General features: G+C 38.0%; 4 protein-coding genes across 5 annotated transcripts; 2 read left to right on the forward strand and 2 right to left on the reverse strand.

Moving 5' to 3' along the window:
* Positions 1–353: 353 nt before the first annotated feature.
* Positions 354–2,564, forward strand: LOC131668076 (probable cytosolic Fe-S cluster assembly factor AGAP009023). The gene is made up of 7 exons (XM_058941921.1): positions 354–705; positions 791–886; positions 966–1,121; positions 1,188–1,455; positions 1,527–1,775; positions 1,856–2,230; positions 2,308–2,564. Exons 1-7 carry the CDS (start codon positions 640–642, stop codon positions 2,547–2,549), a joined length of 1,452 nt encoding a protein of 483 aa, XP_058797904.1. The 5' UTR covers positions 354–639; the 3' UTR covers positions 2,550–2,564.
* A 1,286-nt stretch (positions 2,565–3,850) lies between these two features.
* On the reverse strand, positions 3,851–5,370 carry LOC131668077 (josephin-2). The gene is made up of 4 exons (XM_058941922.1): positions 4,979–5,370; positions 4,481–4,695; positions 4,212–4,392; positions 3,851–4,148 (listed from the first exon to the last, which is right to left on the reverse strand). The coding sequence occupies exons 1-4, from the start codon at positions 5,030–5,032 to the stop codon at positions 3,879–3,881; spliced, it is 720 nt and encodes a 239-aa protein (XP_058797905.1). The 5' UTR covers positions 5,033–5,370; the 3' UTR covers positions 3,851–3,878.
* Positions 5,371–5,607: 237 nt separating this feature from the next.
* LOC131668081 (uncharacterized) lies at positions 5,608–8,359 on the forward strand. Its single transcript, XM_058941927.1, has 4 exons — positions 5,608–5,951; positions 6,060–6,599; positions 6,672–6,876; positions 6,947–8,359. The coding sequence occupies exons 1-4, from the start codon at positions 5,898–5,900 to the stop codon at positions 8,254–8,256; spliced, it is 2,109 nt and encodes a 702-aa protein (XP_058797910.1). The 5' UTR covers positions 5,608–5,897; the 3' UTR covers positions 8,257–8,359.
* On the reverse strand, positions 8,294–10,960 carry LOC131668082 (mitochondrial E3 ubiquitin protein ligase 1). Of its 2 annotated transcripts, XM_058941928.1 has the most exons (7): positions 10,519–10,960; positions 10,139–10,359; positions 9,685–10,055; positions 9,410–9,615; positions 9,154–9,338; positions 8,870–9,074; positions 8,294–8,737 (listed from the first exon to the last, which is right to left on the reverse strand). In XM_058941928.1, exons 3-7 carry the CDS (start codon positions 9,787–9,789, stop codon positions 8,410–8,412), a joined length of 1,029 nt encoding a protein of 342 aa, XP_058797911.1. In that variant the 5' UTR covers positions 9,790–10,055; positions 10,139–10,359; positions 10,519–10,960; the 3' UTR covers positions 8,294–8,409. The 2 variants fall into 2 exon arrangements, with proteins under 2 accessions (XP_058797911.1, XP_058797912.1); XM_058941929.1 differs by lacking the exons at positions 10,139–10,359; positions 10,519–10,960 and having other exon boundaries at positions 9,685–10,061.
* Between the last annotated feature and the right edge of the window lie 4,139 nt (positions 10,961–15,099).

The following is a 15,099-nucleotide window of genomic DNA, read 5'->3' on the forward strand; positions in this document are numbered from 1 at the left end:
ACCCTGCGATCGATCATTCTTACCCGGAAGCGCGCGCCTCGTCTCTCGCGCTCGAATTTTTCTCGTCGCTTCACCTTTTTATGCAACGATTTATTATTGTGCATTGCTTATTAATAAGAAAATCACTTTGCTGTTATTTATAGGAAATAGCGGTTGCTTTCGTCCCATTGAAGTCGCTGATAATAACTATACTGATTAAGTATAGTATCAACTTTTATGTGGGATAGTTGACAATTTACAAATTCGTTTTTTTTACAACTGAAATTTCCAATGTTTTATGTGCTTTCGACGATCACGATAAAATGTCCTACGTCAAAACGAATAGGGAGGTGGGGATTCGCGGAAGCATACTGATACGCTATATGCGATACAGACATGCGTTCAGTACAGTGTTTTCAATCGTAAATCGAAGTTCCGAAATATGAGGTTGCAGGTAGTTTAAACAGAGGATTTGCAATAAATTTGATCTCTGCAATAAAAAACAAATTTGCTTCACCTAGTTCACGGGCTGAAAACGATAAATTGAAACAGCGTGTAACAAGCGGCAATACTTATCTGTCTTTATTATTTCTTTTTCTACTAGTGTTGTGATAATTCAGCAGAATAAAAATTATTAACGATCCTGATTTATCTCGCAATATGGCATCGCGATTCAGTGGAGCTTTGCAATTAACAAATTTAGATGATTTCATCACTCCTTCACAGGTTAGAAAATTGGAAAATTATTACATGTCATTTCGTTGTATTTTATTTTGGCGCGAATTTCAAATTGTTCGTTTACTTATTTTAGGAATGCATCAAACCGATGGAAATCAAGAAAAACAAGGCAAAACCTGGATCAAAAATAAAAATTCAAGATGATGGATCTTACATGGAAATCTTAGAAGTATTCATTTTCACTTTAAGAAATATAATGTTAAGGCTATCTTATTTTCAGGAATTAATGTTTCCATATTTATTTCCAGGATGGTCCATTAACTAAATTGCAAAAAGTAGAAATCACATTAGCAGATTGTTTAGCTTGCAGTGGCTGTATAACTTCTGCAGAGAGTGTTCTTGTTACTCAGCAAAGTCAAGAAGAATTATTAAGGGTATTCCAAGAGAAATTGGAAAAGCAAAAGGTATACAGTAGCTAGATGTATATTTTTTCTAAATGTAATGTTACATGAGTTATATTTTCACCACAGCAAGGTGAAGACAATACTAAATTTATAGTGGTAAGCCTATCCATTCAACCAATTTTGTCCTTGGCTGAAAGATACAAATTAAAACCAGAAGATACAGCTCAAAAGTTGGCCGGTTACTTCAAAAGTGTGGGTGCTGATATGGTGTTGGATATGACTATAGCAGAGGATTTTTCATTGATTGAATCTGCCAAGGAATTTGTTGAAAGATACAAGGCTGCAAAGGAGGACTCAAAAAATCAATTACCAATGCTTGCATCTTCCTGCCCAGGTAAAACATGTAAACTAAGTTTAAAATTATCTACCACTGCATCTCATTAATTTTGTAAAATCATTTTGCAGGATGGGTTTGTTATGCTGAAAAAACTCATGGAAACTTCATTCTTCCATATATCAGTATTACTAAGTCCCCTCAACAAATTATGGGATCTTTAGTTAAATATCATCTTGCTCATGTAAAAGGTCTATCACCAGAGCAGGTCTATCATGTGACACTCATGCCTTGTTACGATAAGAAACTGGAAGCTTCAAGAGAAGACTTTTACAACAATTTAAAAGAAACTCGAGACGTAGATTGTGTTATTACTGCAAGTAAGTTAAAACGTGCAATTTCTTATAATTAGTAATCTTAAATAAATTATTAAGCTTTTTAATCGAATATTTATTTGCAGTTGAAGTGGAACAAATGCTAATACAACAAGAGAAATCGTTATCAGATTTCGATAACGCTACAATTGAAAGACCTTTTCAGTTTCAAGAGAAAAATGATAGTATCTTATTAGGTCATCAAGGCTCGGGTTCAGGTGGATACGCCGACTTCATATTTCACTATGCGGCTAAGAATTTATTCCAAGAAACTAACGCAAAATTAGAATACAAAAGCTTGAGAAATCCAGACTTTCAGGAAGCTGTTTTGGAAAAAGATGGCGAAGTGCTTCTAAGGTTCGCTGTTGCAAATGGATTTAGAAATATACAAAACCTCGTGCAGAAATTGAAACGCGGAAAAAGTCCTTACGATTACGTGGAAGTGATGGCTTGCCCAACAGGTTGATATCCAATCGTTAATTGATGCTATCCATCACAAATAAACTTAAATCAATTGTTTAAATTAAATCTTTTTAAGGCTGCTTGAACGGTGGAGCTCAGATAAGGTCACAAGACGGTACACAACCAAGAGAGTTAGCCCGAAAACTCGAAAATGAGTATTACAAACTTCCTAAAAGTGATCCTGAAAATAATACAGTTATTACGGAACTGTATAAATCGTGGCTGGAAGGCGAACATTCTGACAAAGCTGAAAATTATCTTCATACAAAGTACCATGAAGTTGAGAAAATGAACGCTACTGTTTCTATAAAGTGGTGACATGTTAAACGCTTACGTATTTATTGTTAATCAACACTTTTCCTACATTGTAAATATTTAAAAAAAATCATATTGTATCATAATTTGGGGAAGCGTCAAATGAATGCAACTGTAAATATAATGCACGTGGTATATTATCAATAAATACTTACAAATCAATAATAATTGATATGAAAATAACGTGTTTGCTAAAACAACTTATTTATAGAATAGAAGTCAGTATAACAAAAATAATTTTTTTTAAACGTATTGAATTATTTAATAGCATGACGCAAGCTTTCATTAGCATGACATTGACAAATGCAATTCATAGATTTTGTTTTTTCTAATATTGTCTCCAATCTTACAGTTTAATTCATTCAGAGAATCTCAAAACTTTTCATTAATAATCATTTCTATTCTAGCAGTAATACACAGTTATGTATTTGGGTCTAGTCACATATTTTAAATAGCAATTAAATACATTTATTGCTGATCATCTAATTTTTCTTATGGTAGGTAAGCTTAGAGTTTGTACACATAGTTACTAAGATATTTTTTTATAGACAATTAACTAAATTGTGTTAATAACTATGTTTTGACAACAGTTATATAGAATATAACATCAATTCAATAAGCTATTAAATCAATATTAAATAATTTAAGAGCTGACATTAATTATCAAAGAGTATACAATTGTTTGTAGATTATTTCTAAGAAATAAATACTTTCAAAAATTATATTTCTTTATATTCTCACAGCAAAAATGTCGAAAACAAACTGAAACAATTACATATATTATAAACACGCGTTCTCTAAGAAGTTCGTTAACGATTACATTTTTTTTCTTTCTTATCAAAATCATATGCAATGGAAATTGTAACAAAACTTTATAATTATAGTAGTTTTTTTTTTTTAATAACAGCTGAATGTGTATCACAATAAGAGATGATAATCATTTTTTTGAATTTTTTAAGATTTTTTTAACAATTCACAGTTCAAATAATCACACACACATTAAATAACATTTGTGCCAAGTTTTCAAAGTCCATTCATATAGAAAAACATATTCATTCAGCAGAATAAAGTATATTTCAGATGAATACGATTATGTTAAGCATTCAATTTGCAATAATTCCATTATATGGCCAAGTTGACTATATATTAATACATTCATACAAAATTTTAAATAGCAGTCAGCTGTAATAATCATGTAAGTTTGAAATTTCTTTCCAATTTGATAAGTACAGCATATATCAATATGAAATTTTGAAAACCTTCATAATGTGCAATTGTATAACTTGTATAAAAATTTTTATATGTATATAATAGATTTTAATTGAATTCAGACTATCTAGGACTTTGGTTGTTGCAAATGTTACCATTTTCATTGATTCTCTCTTTGGAATTGTTTAAATTAAAATCAAAATTTGCATTATCTAATATAGGCTCTTTTATTAACTTCGAAGTATCTTCATCAATTTTTGTAATTGAATCACTTTTTTCACAAGAATCCATTAACCAACCTTGATTACTGTCAATTTCACGCGATACAACCAGAAATAGTTCTTTCTCTTTACTTTCTATTTGTTCTTTCAAGTAAGTTAATAATTCAGTTTCCTAAAAATCAAACTTCCAGTTATTCCAACAAACCTTTAAGATGTTCATTAATGATATATGTACCTTTCCAATCAATTGTGGACAATCTAACTTTGAATCCAAATTATAGAAAGTACCATCAATTTTTTTTAATGCAATCCAGTGCCTCCGTTTCAATGGTAAAAGCACGAAACCAAATTTGTAGTCAGTTGGGACATTTAAAATAAAACCTTGGATATTATCGAGACATAAACATTTAGGGTCCCTATCATAGAAATATATTTGAATATTGAATAAAATACAATGGAAAGTAAAAGTTATATTCATAACAAATGCCTAAAGCAAATAACTACCTTCGTTTATCAAACCAAACAGCTTCACAACCCCTCTTTTGCAAAGCTGCCATAATAACATTTATGTCATAGTTTCCAAGTCCAAGCAAAGATTTGTGAGGATTAATCCAAACATCAGGACTTAAGCTATAACATATTTGATCCAATTCCTGCTTACTAAATCCCCTTTCTTGAAACAAATTATTTAGTGCATGGAGTGCACACAGTTCTCTAACCTGTGACACATTGATCATTGAGTAATTATGGTAAAAATATTGCATTTATGACTACATTATGATAACAAAAATACTGATAAAAACAAAATATTTCATCGATGACTACATTTTGATAACAAAATTTATGATAAAGACAAAAAGTTTTATAATTAAATATATATATACGTGACTACTAAATAATTTAACAAGAAAAAATAATTTTGATTAAAAAGAATAAACACATTATAAATTGAAATAAGGTTGAAGGAGCTAAAATCAACTTTATTGAAAATAGATTAATCACCTGGCGTTCATGATAAATAGAGCCAGGCATACCAGCTTTGGTACCCGCGACCATAGTGTCGATTCTTCTACATTACCTTAACGAACAATAAGACTATAATTTATTTCATTATTCAATTGACACGATGACATTCATTATTTGAGCAATATAAACATCGCAGAACTGAAATTTTGCTGAAAGCACACGATGACGATGATTTTATATCTATTCACTTATCCAGTATGCTAGGCATTCGATAAATGCTGATTCATTATTTATAACTTTGCTTTTATGAATAATTTTTGGCTGCTCGCGAATGGCCCGGGACGCATTAACAGATTCCCCCGCGCACGTTATTTTTTTCAACACTGAGTGATTTCCAATACATATATAGATAGATAGATAGGGTAGGGTCTCTGTCTCCCTCTACTGCTATGACTGTTATCGCTTTACGTTACGATACGCTACGCGATTAGCGGCATTAGTATGAAAACTATATATTAGGTGGGGATGAAACTAAAAGACGATCTGTTGACTTGTTCTATGATTCTCCGCTAGAGTACGCCACTTCTGAAGTGCACGTGTACACGCCTACACTAGGCTATAGGTGGTTTTAAATTTTTAGGTTATGTTATGGTGTTATGTTCAAATCTAGTTCATATCAGATGTCATTTTAGCGCAGCAGTTTTGCTTTAGCATCGCGTCGCGTCAGTCAAGAAAATAGAACAGAATTGAAAAGAATGCATTGTATGTATCCACAAGAGGACGTTTATATAAACAAATGTGCAATCAATATCTCTTTTATTTTTATTGTTGTTTCTGAAAATTCTTGACAGCAACATTTAAAAGAAAATATCTTTTTGACTTTACGTCTATTGTTTTCTTTTTTAATTGTTTTATTTTTCGTTTCTTACCTACTACTTATATCTATTCATACAAAATGCCTCCTCTTAAATGTAGTGTGATAACATGTAAAAGAAAACCGATATTAAAAGTAAGTAATTGTAATGTTTTTGTCAGCCTCTAAATTTTGAAAATGCTAAAAGCGATCATATCGATTGAAGAATATTTATTCATGTATTTTTACATACTATCTTTGCAGAGACCAAAAACAGGTGATACTATGTGCAAAGAGTGTTTTTACTTTTGTTTTGAAGAAGAAATTCATTGGACAATAATAACAGCAAAGCTGTTCAAAAGGGGAGACAAAGTAGCAATTGGAGCTTCGGGAGGAAAAGATTCTACTGTATTAGCTCATACTTTGAAACTGTTAAATGAACGCTATGATTATGGATTAGATTTGTATTTGTTATCGATTGATGAAGGTATTACTGGATATAGAGATGATAGTCTTGAAACAGTTAAGCAAAATAGAGACGATTATGGGTTACCTCTTAAAATCTTATCATATAAAGATTTGTATGGTTGGACCATGGATGAAATTGTAGCACAAATAGGAAAAAAGAATAATTGTACTTTTTGTGGGGTGTTTCGTAGACAAGCGTTGGATAGGGGTGCTGCATTAATTGGTGCTAATATGATTGCTACTGGTCATAATGCTGATGATATTGCAGAAACTGTTCTAATGAATGTTTTGAGAGGAGACATTGCAAGGCTTTCCAGATGTACAAACATTGTTACAGTAAGCAGTGGTATTGGATAAAATAGTCTAATAGATTGACATGTACTTTTATCAAATAAAAATATTTTTCAGGAAGGAGAAGGGACAATACCAAGATGCAAGCCTTTAAAATTCTGTTATGAGAAAGAAATTGTTCTTTATGCTCATTATAAAAATTTAGTATATTTTTCAACAGAATGTACATATGCACCTAATGCATACAGAGGCTATACTAGAGAATTCTTGAAAGAGATCGAAAAAGTTAGACCAACAGCCATATTCGATATTATACATTCTGGTAAGTAGTTTAAAAATTTTGGAAATTTCAATTATTGCCAGTAAAGCTTTATTAATGCATTTTTTTTCAGGTGAAACAATGAAATTCAAAGAGACAGTTAAATTTCCTACTAGAAGATATTGTACTCGATGTGGATTTGTAGCAAGTCAGGAAATATGCAAAGCTTGTGTTTTACTCGAAGGTTTGAATACAGGCAATCCACGATTGGGTATAACAAAATCAAACAAAGCTAAAAGAGCAATGGGTCTTAAAGTAGCAGATGGTTCAGAAAATAAAGGTAAAAGAAGAAAAGAAAATAAAGATCCTAATTATTTAAGTAAAAGGAAAATGAAAAGAGAACTTAGAAAAGAAAGAAGAGGACAATCAATGTGTGAGGATGGGGATACATTTACTTTTCAATCAAAAACAGAAATTACAAATAAAGAAAATGCCAAAGAGTCTGTATTAGAATTAATCCCAGAAGGTACTTCAGAAGATTTAAGTGACTTGATTTTGCCATTAGCATTATATTCTAGCGATGAAGAATCGGATGGTATCAAAGAAAAGAAAAAAGAAAAGTTTGTCAATAAAAATCAACGAAAGTCAACTTGTGGAGAAAGCTGTGGATTAAGTTGTAACACAAAAACTTCAGAGCCCTTGACAACAATTTTTAAAAAAGGTCAAACTTTTAGGAAAAACGATTTTCTAATAAGCTTCGATTCTTCTGACAAAGAACTAACTAGCACTACAGACAACAAAGAAAAATCAACAAATGATGGTCAAAGTAATATAACTAATGATGAAAACTATAAAAAAGCTACTCAGCCATCAACGTCCAAAAAAGGAATAGTAGTCATTGATAATGAAGGAGAACATTTAAAGGAAGATTTTGTAAAATCTTTAGATGAAGACTCATCAGAGGAAGAAGTATTTGATGCTATCAAAAGGATCAAAGAACAAAAAAATAATGATATTGAATGTGACTGTCCTGAATGTCAAGGAGATGATGAATTAGGTTCAGGATTTATCAATATAAAATTATTAAAAGAATTAATAAATATGGAAGAAGTACCCGAAGAAGAACGTCTAAGGATTAAATTTAACGGTAAACTTATTGACATAGACGCAATATGCAATGATACTTCTAAAACGATTATTATTGAATCTGAAGATGAGTTAGAGGAACAGATTAATCCAAGTACATCAGGTACAATTGATGAACAAGCGTCATTATTGACAAAAAATACAGTAAAGCAAGAATCATCCATAAATTCTTCTACAAATACAGAAACAGTTTCTGATGAAGAGCCAAACATAGTTAAAGCAAATCCTAAAAGGAAGGGACCGTCAATATTGTTGCCAGAAATGATGCATAAAGCTACCAATAAGTTGGATTTTTAAATTGTACTTTTTTAAATATTTCTGCAGAAAGAGAATAAATAGTTCATGTTTATATTTTTAAAACCTTAAGCTTCTTCATTGTTTTTATTTTTTTCATTTTTTCTAACTCACAAAAATACTCCCTAGAATTTATAAAACCAAACAATTTCATTTTTAAGCAATGTAGGCAGCACTCTTCTGCGTAATATTTTTTCGACAAACTGGACAGTTCGAGGTAACGTGTATCGAGCAGTCTTCGCATAAGCAAACATGACCGCACGGTAACAGGATAATTTCGCGAGGATTTGTGCAGCAAATAACACATATCTGATCTTCACGAAGTTCTCTATCTCGCACCCTTTGTCTTCTTTCTTTACGGGTATCTTCTAAAGATTTTTGTAATTCATTTTGCAATCTTTGTTCTTCTTTATCTTTTAAATAACGTTTCAACGCTATACCCCCAATAAATAATCCAATTGCACCAAACATTAAACATAACCATCTGGAACAAATAATACCAATTTTTTTTTTTCAATTAGTTTAAATTATATAGATATGCTAAATTTCCTACCAATAATCTAATAACCCAAATAAATCTAGTATTTGTACTAATATTATTTGAAAAAATACACACCTATAAATTTTCCTTTTGTCGTCTAACTTCCTAAGTAATGAACTTAAAGACATAGTTGTTAAGTAATACGGTGTACCATTGACTGGTGGTTGAAGGACTAAAGATTCTGCTTTAGATTGAGACTTTGATAATTCGCCAATCCCAGTTATAATGGATCCTTCCCTCAACATTTCTTCTGTAGATTGCAGACCACGTTGTCTTTGTCCTATAATATATGTTTTTTATAACATGATATAAGTAAGTTCTAAATAGTCATTGAAAAGAGATAAAAACTAAAAATTTACCAGTAAAAAAACCCCATAGGTAATCAACAAAGGTAGGTGCACTAGGTTCAAAGAAATCAGAAATTGTTTCCAAATCCAAGATATCAGCTGCCATTGCATCTACTATTTCAATCTGATTTTTGCCTTTTTCAAGGACAAATGGAACAGAATTATATACCTCTTGCATTGTATGTTCTTGGTCAGACCTGTTGAACGTTGAGTGATGAAGCTTTGACTAATCACAAGCGATTTCAAGTAAAGAAATAAATAAATTTACCAGTAACCAGAAGTTGTCCAAACAACAACATGTTCTTTTACACTAAGTTTTTGAACTACGCCGGTAATATCTTTGTTATTGATACTACGAATAGGTTCCCCAATGGGTTTCACAGCGCCTCTTATCGCAATGTAATCAATTTTATTATCTGCACTTTTTTCTATGAGTTCACTTAGATTATCACCAACTTCATGAAATTCTACATTCTAAACATAATGTGATTTGACATGATACAAGATGATGTAAAATAATACAGTTGTTTCTTTGATACTTACTTTTACAGCGTTTATCGAGTTTTTACAATAAAAATATTGCTTCATACAAATGCCAAATATCAAGCCATCAATGCCCAAGGCAATAAATTGACCAAGATAATCCATGATTAAGTTGCGACATTCAAAAATAAATTTTAACCAATATCCATTTTTTACCCAATCATATCTTCATCGTTAACCTTCTGATCTTGACGCTTGCCTTTTCATTTTGCGCTTTTTTTTCGAGTGACTAACAAATTTGTAATTAAATCATTGTTTATATTGATTTCCTTCTGCTCCTAACACTTATTTTTTTCTATCTACAAAAAAGCTACAAAAAATTTCGCGATATGGTCTTGGTCTGCAAAAAGGATGTTTTCGTACTCAGTTACCTACACACACAGAACCTAAAGTTACATTAGATAAAGAAGATTCGACGTCGTTCTGAAAATACACACCAGAATACGCCACTTACTCCGCTTTACGTAGCTTGTTTTTCTTTTGCATTACATAAAATGATGTGGAAAAATGATACGTACACCAGATTTTTCAATGATATTTGTACTTTTTATTCTTGAAATGTTTACGCATCAAATTGTAAGCCCTTGGAAATCAATCAACTTAAAACCATCTGAGCAAAGATGCGCGTATCAATCACTTTGGGCACAAATGTACTGCATATATCGAAGCACTACGCTACATGGAGATCGAGTTTTAAAAAAATATGCTGTCTTTTATAGATTGTCACTTTTAAATAAAATTAAATAGCCCCAGTCGTGTATATTTGTCGTTTGGTACACAAAAATAATATCCCTATAAAACTAAAAAAAAGAAAATAAGAAAGTTTTTACAAACCTTCGGGCGCGAGAGAAGACAAGTTCTCGGCACATCCTCGGTTCCACTTGGACCGTAGTCTTCTTTATTTTTTCGGCTGTCCACGGCAGCCAAGATTTCTGAAACTCGCGTATAACAACCTCCAAAAAGTTACGATGCACTTTTTATTTTAGCCCCCTCGAGTTCGTTAAAGAGGAGGAAAAAGAAAAGAAAGCGCGCTCGCGGTCGCACGCTCGCAACTAGCGCGCGTTCTCGGAAAGTTTATCCGAGGCGGCATTGTGCGCGAAAGCCCCGTGAGCGATCCTCAGCATTGGGGTATTATTAAAGCGACGAGATGCGAAAAAGCGCGGCGCTAAGAAAGCTAGAAGCCGAATCCATTGGCCCGTTCGCGCGTGTCGCGCGAATGTTCGGGCGGTGCAATATCGCGTCGGCGTACACGCGCGAGAGGTAGGGGCGTGCGTCGTAAAGCAGCCTCCTGGGAGCGCGATCCGGGGCTTTATTAATTTAAACGGTAACCCGCGAGTGTCTCCGCAAGCGAGCGCGGTCGTTCCCTCTTTTGTTCATTTCTTTTTTCCTTTTTTTATTATTTCGGCTCTCGTGCCAGCGACGCACACAAAGCGCGCAGCGTCGATGCGGCGTCCTTTGGCAGCGCGCGCTACGCTCCTCCACTCTCGTTTCGCGCGCGAGCTTATCGCTCGGAGCAGAGAAAGTAGGCACGTCGCGACAATGAGTGCCAGTTTACATGCGCGCGACGCGGCAGTGCCACATAGCCGCGGCTATTTACTCGGAGGGCGCTTGCCCCTATTATGCCAAATGCTTTTGGCCGGAAATCTCGGTGCGCCAATAGAGCTTTTTGTAAGACGCGCCTGCCGCTCTATCGATCGCTCGCGCATTCTTTTCCACGGCTATTAAAGCGCTCGTGGCGCGAGTCGCGATGAGGCGTCGACCACGTAAACCGCGTCGCCTGCAGTTTGTCGTGTTGCCGTCCACGCGATCGGCGACGTTGCAATTATCTTGCCGATTGTATTACGCGGGAATAGCGTAGCTAAACGGAATGGCGAGAGAGCCTCACGTCCAAATGAACGCAGTCGCGCGCAACAGGACGGCTCTTTTGTAAGAACGCAGGCGAGTAACGTCTCTAGTTCTCGTGCGAAGACTCGCACGGCTAAAGATCTGGAGAGGGAGAGTCAAATCATAACCCGAGTCGCGCAACTCGAAGCTGCGGCTGGTAAATGGCTTTACAACCGCGTTTGCAGTCGAGAGCGAAGCGAAGAAAAAAAACAGAGCTCGATATTTACAGCTTTATTTAGCGTGGAAACAAGGCAGAGCGAAGTCCGGCGAGGAATAAAGCGACGAATTTAATGCTGTTATCAGCGGAGCGGCGTGGCTCTCGGGGTCAGCAGTGGCAGCCAGTGTCGTAAACGAAAAATCGTAAAAATCCGACCGGGAGAGACCTTCGAGTTGGCTTGGAAACCAGTTTTTCAAAAGCAAATAGCGCGCTCTGCTACGTGGCCTCCCGGCGTACAATCTTTTTTCATTAGCGCGCTGCCGCCGCGTCGCGCTGGCGCGAATCTTCCTCTTCTTCTACGTCGTGTTTTTCGCGCCCGCGCAGCGTCGCTTCTCTCTCTCTCTCTCTCTCTCTCTCTCTCTCTCTCTCTCACGCTCGCTCTCTTCGCGCCGTGCGCGGCGACGGCTATTCTCGTTGCGGCAAGGTCCGCCGCGTCGCGTTATCTCTCTTGGTACGCGCTTCGCGGCGAACGGCAAGAGCCGCAGCCGTGGGGACGTATAGGATCGCGCGATTCTTTCGGGATCGGATGAAACTCTCGCCGGGAGAGAGCTCCTCGGGGACGCGCTCGCGCTTTTATTGCGCTTTTCGTCGCTAATGGAAAGCTCGTTACCTCGCTCGCGCGACACGTCGCTGCCCGCGCGCACGCGGACGCACTTTTATCTCTCGCTCTCCGTTTTGGCCTTTTTTTGCATTTTGTTTTTTTTTTGTTACCGCAAGCGCGGGCCTCTCGACGGAAATTGCGCCAGTTCGTCGAATTTTCCTCGCGTTCGCGCTCGAATCAAAAGAGCCTGCGCACCTACCTTGCGTGAAAAAGTGACAAGTGACCGTGGGGAGGGGAAAAGAAAATTAAAAAAAAAAAGAAAAAAGAAAAAAACAACGAAACGAAACTGGGTCGACGCGCCAAGTGCGAAACGCAACGCGTGTCATTGCGAACGCGCGTAAAGTATCCTTCGAACGGTTTCGCGTGGTCGTACGAGTATCGTGGCAAACAGCGGCCGAGCGCGCCAAGGAACGATTGCGACAGGCGCGTCGCCGTGTACGCTCGATCTTGGTCGCGCGCTCGGCTCCACGGCTGATTTTCGATATACACACACACACGCACGCACGCACGCGCACACACACACACACACACACACACATATTCGATATTGGACTGTCAGCGAGCGCGTCGGTACCTGCGCTGCTCTCTCGGCCGTTCTTTCTTCTGATCGAACGGGTCGCGACCTTTGAATGGAGCCGAACATCTTATTTTCCACGCGCTCTCCTTGGAACTTTTCCACGCCTCGGCTTCTCTCCTCGCAGTGTCAAGGATTCGCCTCCATTGAGATCGTTTAGCTGCGAGCCGCGCGTGACGATTGATACGAATATCGCGAGCGCACACGCGAGTCGCATTTAGGTCGTGACTTTCTTCTAGCGATAGCGTTTCTTCGCGTCGCTCTGACGCCGTGTTGCAAAGAAGACGAAAAAAAAAGAGGAAGAAAGCGTCGGTACGCTTATCGCTGTTGTAACAGAGCAGCCACGGTGTGTAAGTCCATCGCTACGCGCGAGGATTTAAAAGCAGCATGATTAATTGATAAATCCTTTCGTCGACACGGGCCCGCGTAGTTGCCGCTCGGTTTAATAAGCTGACGGCCGACGTTAATTATTTAGAAGCTGCATAGGCGGAAGGCGCTATGCGGCAAATCCAGTGGGGCGCAACGCCGCGATGGATTGGCGGCTGATCCTTAATCCGCAATGAAAGCGCGCCAGAGAGCTGCACCGTGGGTTTCGCTCGCGTCGCAACTGTCTCTCTCTCTCTCTCTCTCCCTCTGCCCTTTCGAATTAAATTCAATCGGGACGGGCGTTAAGGTTTACAGCTTTCGATTTTTCACAAACCCATCCACCCGCTGCTCTCTCCCTCTCTCTCTCTCTCTCTCTCTATTATATATATATATATATATATATATATATATATATATATATATATATATATATATACGTACATACATATGGACGTGCGGCAGCTTCTCTTCCGTTGAATTAGAACGCAATATATCTCGCCGATGCAGCCTTTTTCACTTGTTCGTTTCTCGGCGTTTTTTTATTCGATATCCATCGAATTCTCGCAATGCCGTAGCTCCAAAAAATCTTATCCCACGCGTAGAAAGGTAAATCATATTTCCCAATAGAGAGCAGCGCGACAAGGTAAACATTGATACCGATAAGAGAGTCGACCACTCTACCCATACGCGCGACAATTTAGATGAAAAAAAAGACGACCTCGAGATTTGTGAAAATTTTGTCGAGCGCTCGCGGCCGTTTATATTCTGATAAAGAGGTGATTTCTCTCTCTCTCTCTCTCTCTCTCTCTCTCTCTCTCTCTCTCTCTCTCTTTCTCTCTCTTTTCTTTTGAAAAACCGACCGCCGACGAACAAACGTCGCTGTTGAAAAGACGCTTCGTCACTCTCTCCTGCGCGCAGAGCATTTCCATTCTCTCTTTCTCTCTCTCTCTCTCTCTTTCCGCGGAGCTGCCGCGAGATAAGCTATCGCTGTCATTAGGAGCGCGGTGTGTTGCGTCTCTGTTGCCATTGTCGCGCGACGGAGAATTCGCGGCGGCAGGGGGATGGGCCGAGAGCGAGGGAGCGAAAGAAAAAGAGCCGATTCGCGGGCACTCTCTCTCTTCCCGGAATGTTCCAGCACTCGCGCGTGGCAAGGGGTTTGACGGTCGTAGAATGGCGATTCGCCGCGGCGGAGGGTCAGACAGCGAGGGCGCGAACTTCGTTTTCCGAGCACGCGTGAATTTTTCCTCTCTCTCTCTCTCTCTCTCTTTCTCTCTCGCGGCCGCCGCGCATACTGAGCGCGCGAACATCGGCGACGCGCGGCTACGTAACGAGGCAAGAATTTTCGCTCGAGCGCCGCTGTGTGCATCTCCGCCTTGAATCATGCGGCGGAGGCTCGTATCCCACTTGCGCGAGCTATCCTTGCCCGTGAGTCCGTTAGTCTGTCCGGCGTAAGCCGCTGCTTCGTGAACCATTTTTAATGCTCCACTCCACCCCCGATATTCCTGGTCGCGCATTCCTTGGTCAGCGAGGACGGGAATGTCGGTCGATGCGTTTTCCTTTTTGGTCCTCGAGCGCGGCCGACCGGACGAGGACGAGGCCTGTCCGCGCGTTCGAGCGACTAGAAAAGACGTCAGCGCGAAGCGTGAATCGGGAAAAAAAACGAGGCTCGATCGATCTAAATGGCTTTGATTGATAGAATGCGGCCTGTGACAATAATAATGCTTCTCAATGATCGACGCACGCGCGCACAGGCGTAATTTCGAAGCCCGATTG

This window comes from Phymastichus coffea, unplaced genomic scaffold (assembly GCF_024137745.1).
Source record: "Phymastichus coffea isolate CEN01 unplaced genomic scaffold, Cenicafe_Pcof_1.1 PCOF00074, whole genome shotgun sequence".
NCBI lineage: Eukaryota > Metazoa > Arthropoda > Insecta > Hymenoptera > Eulophidae > Phymastichus > Phymastichus coffea.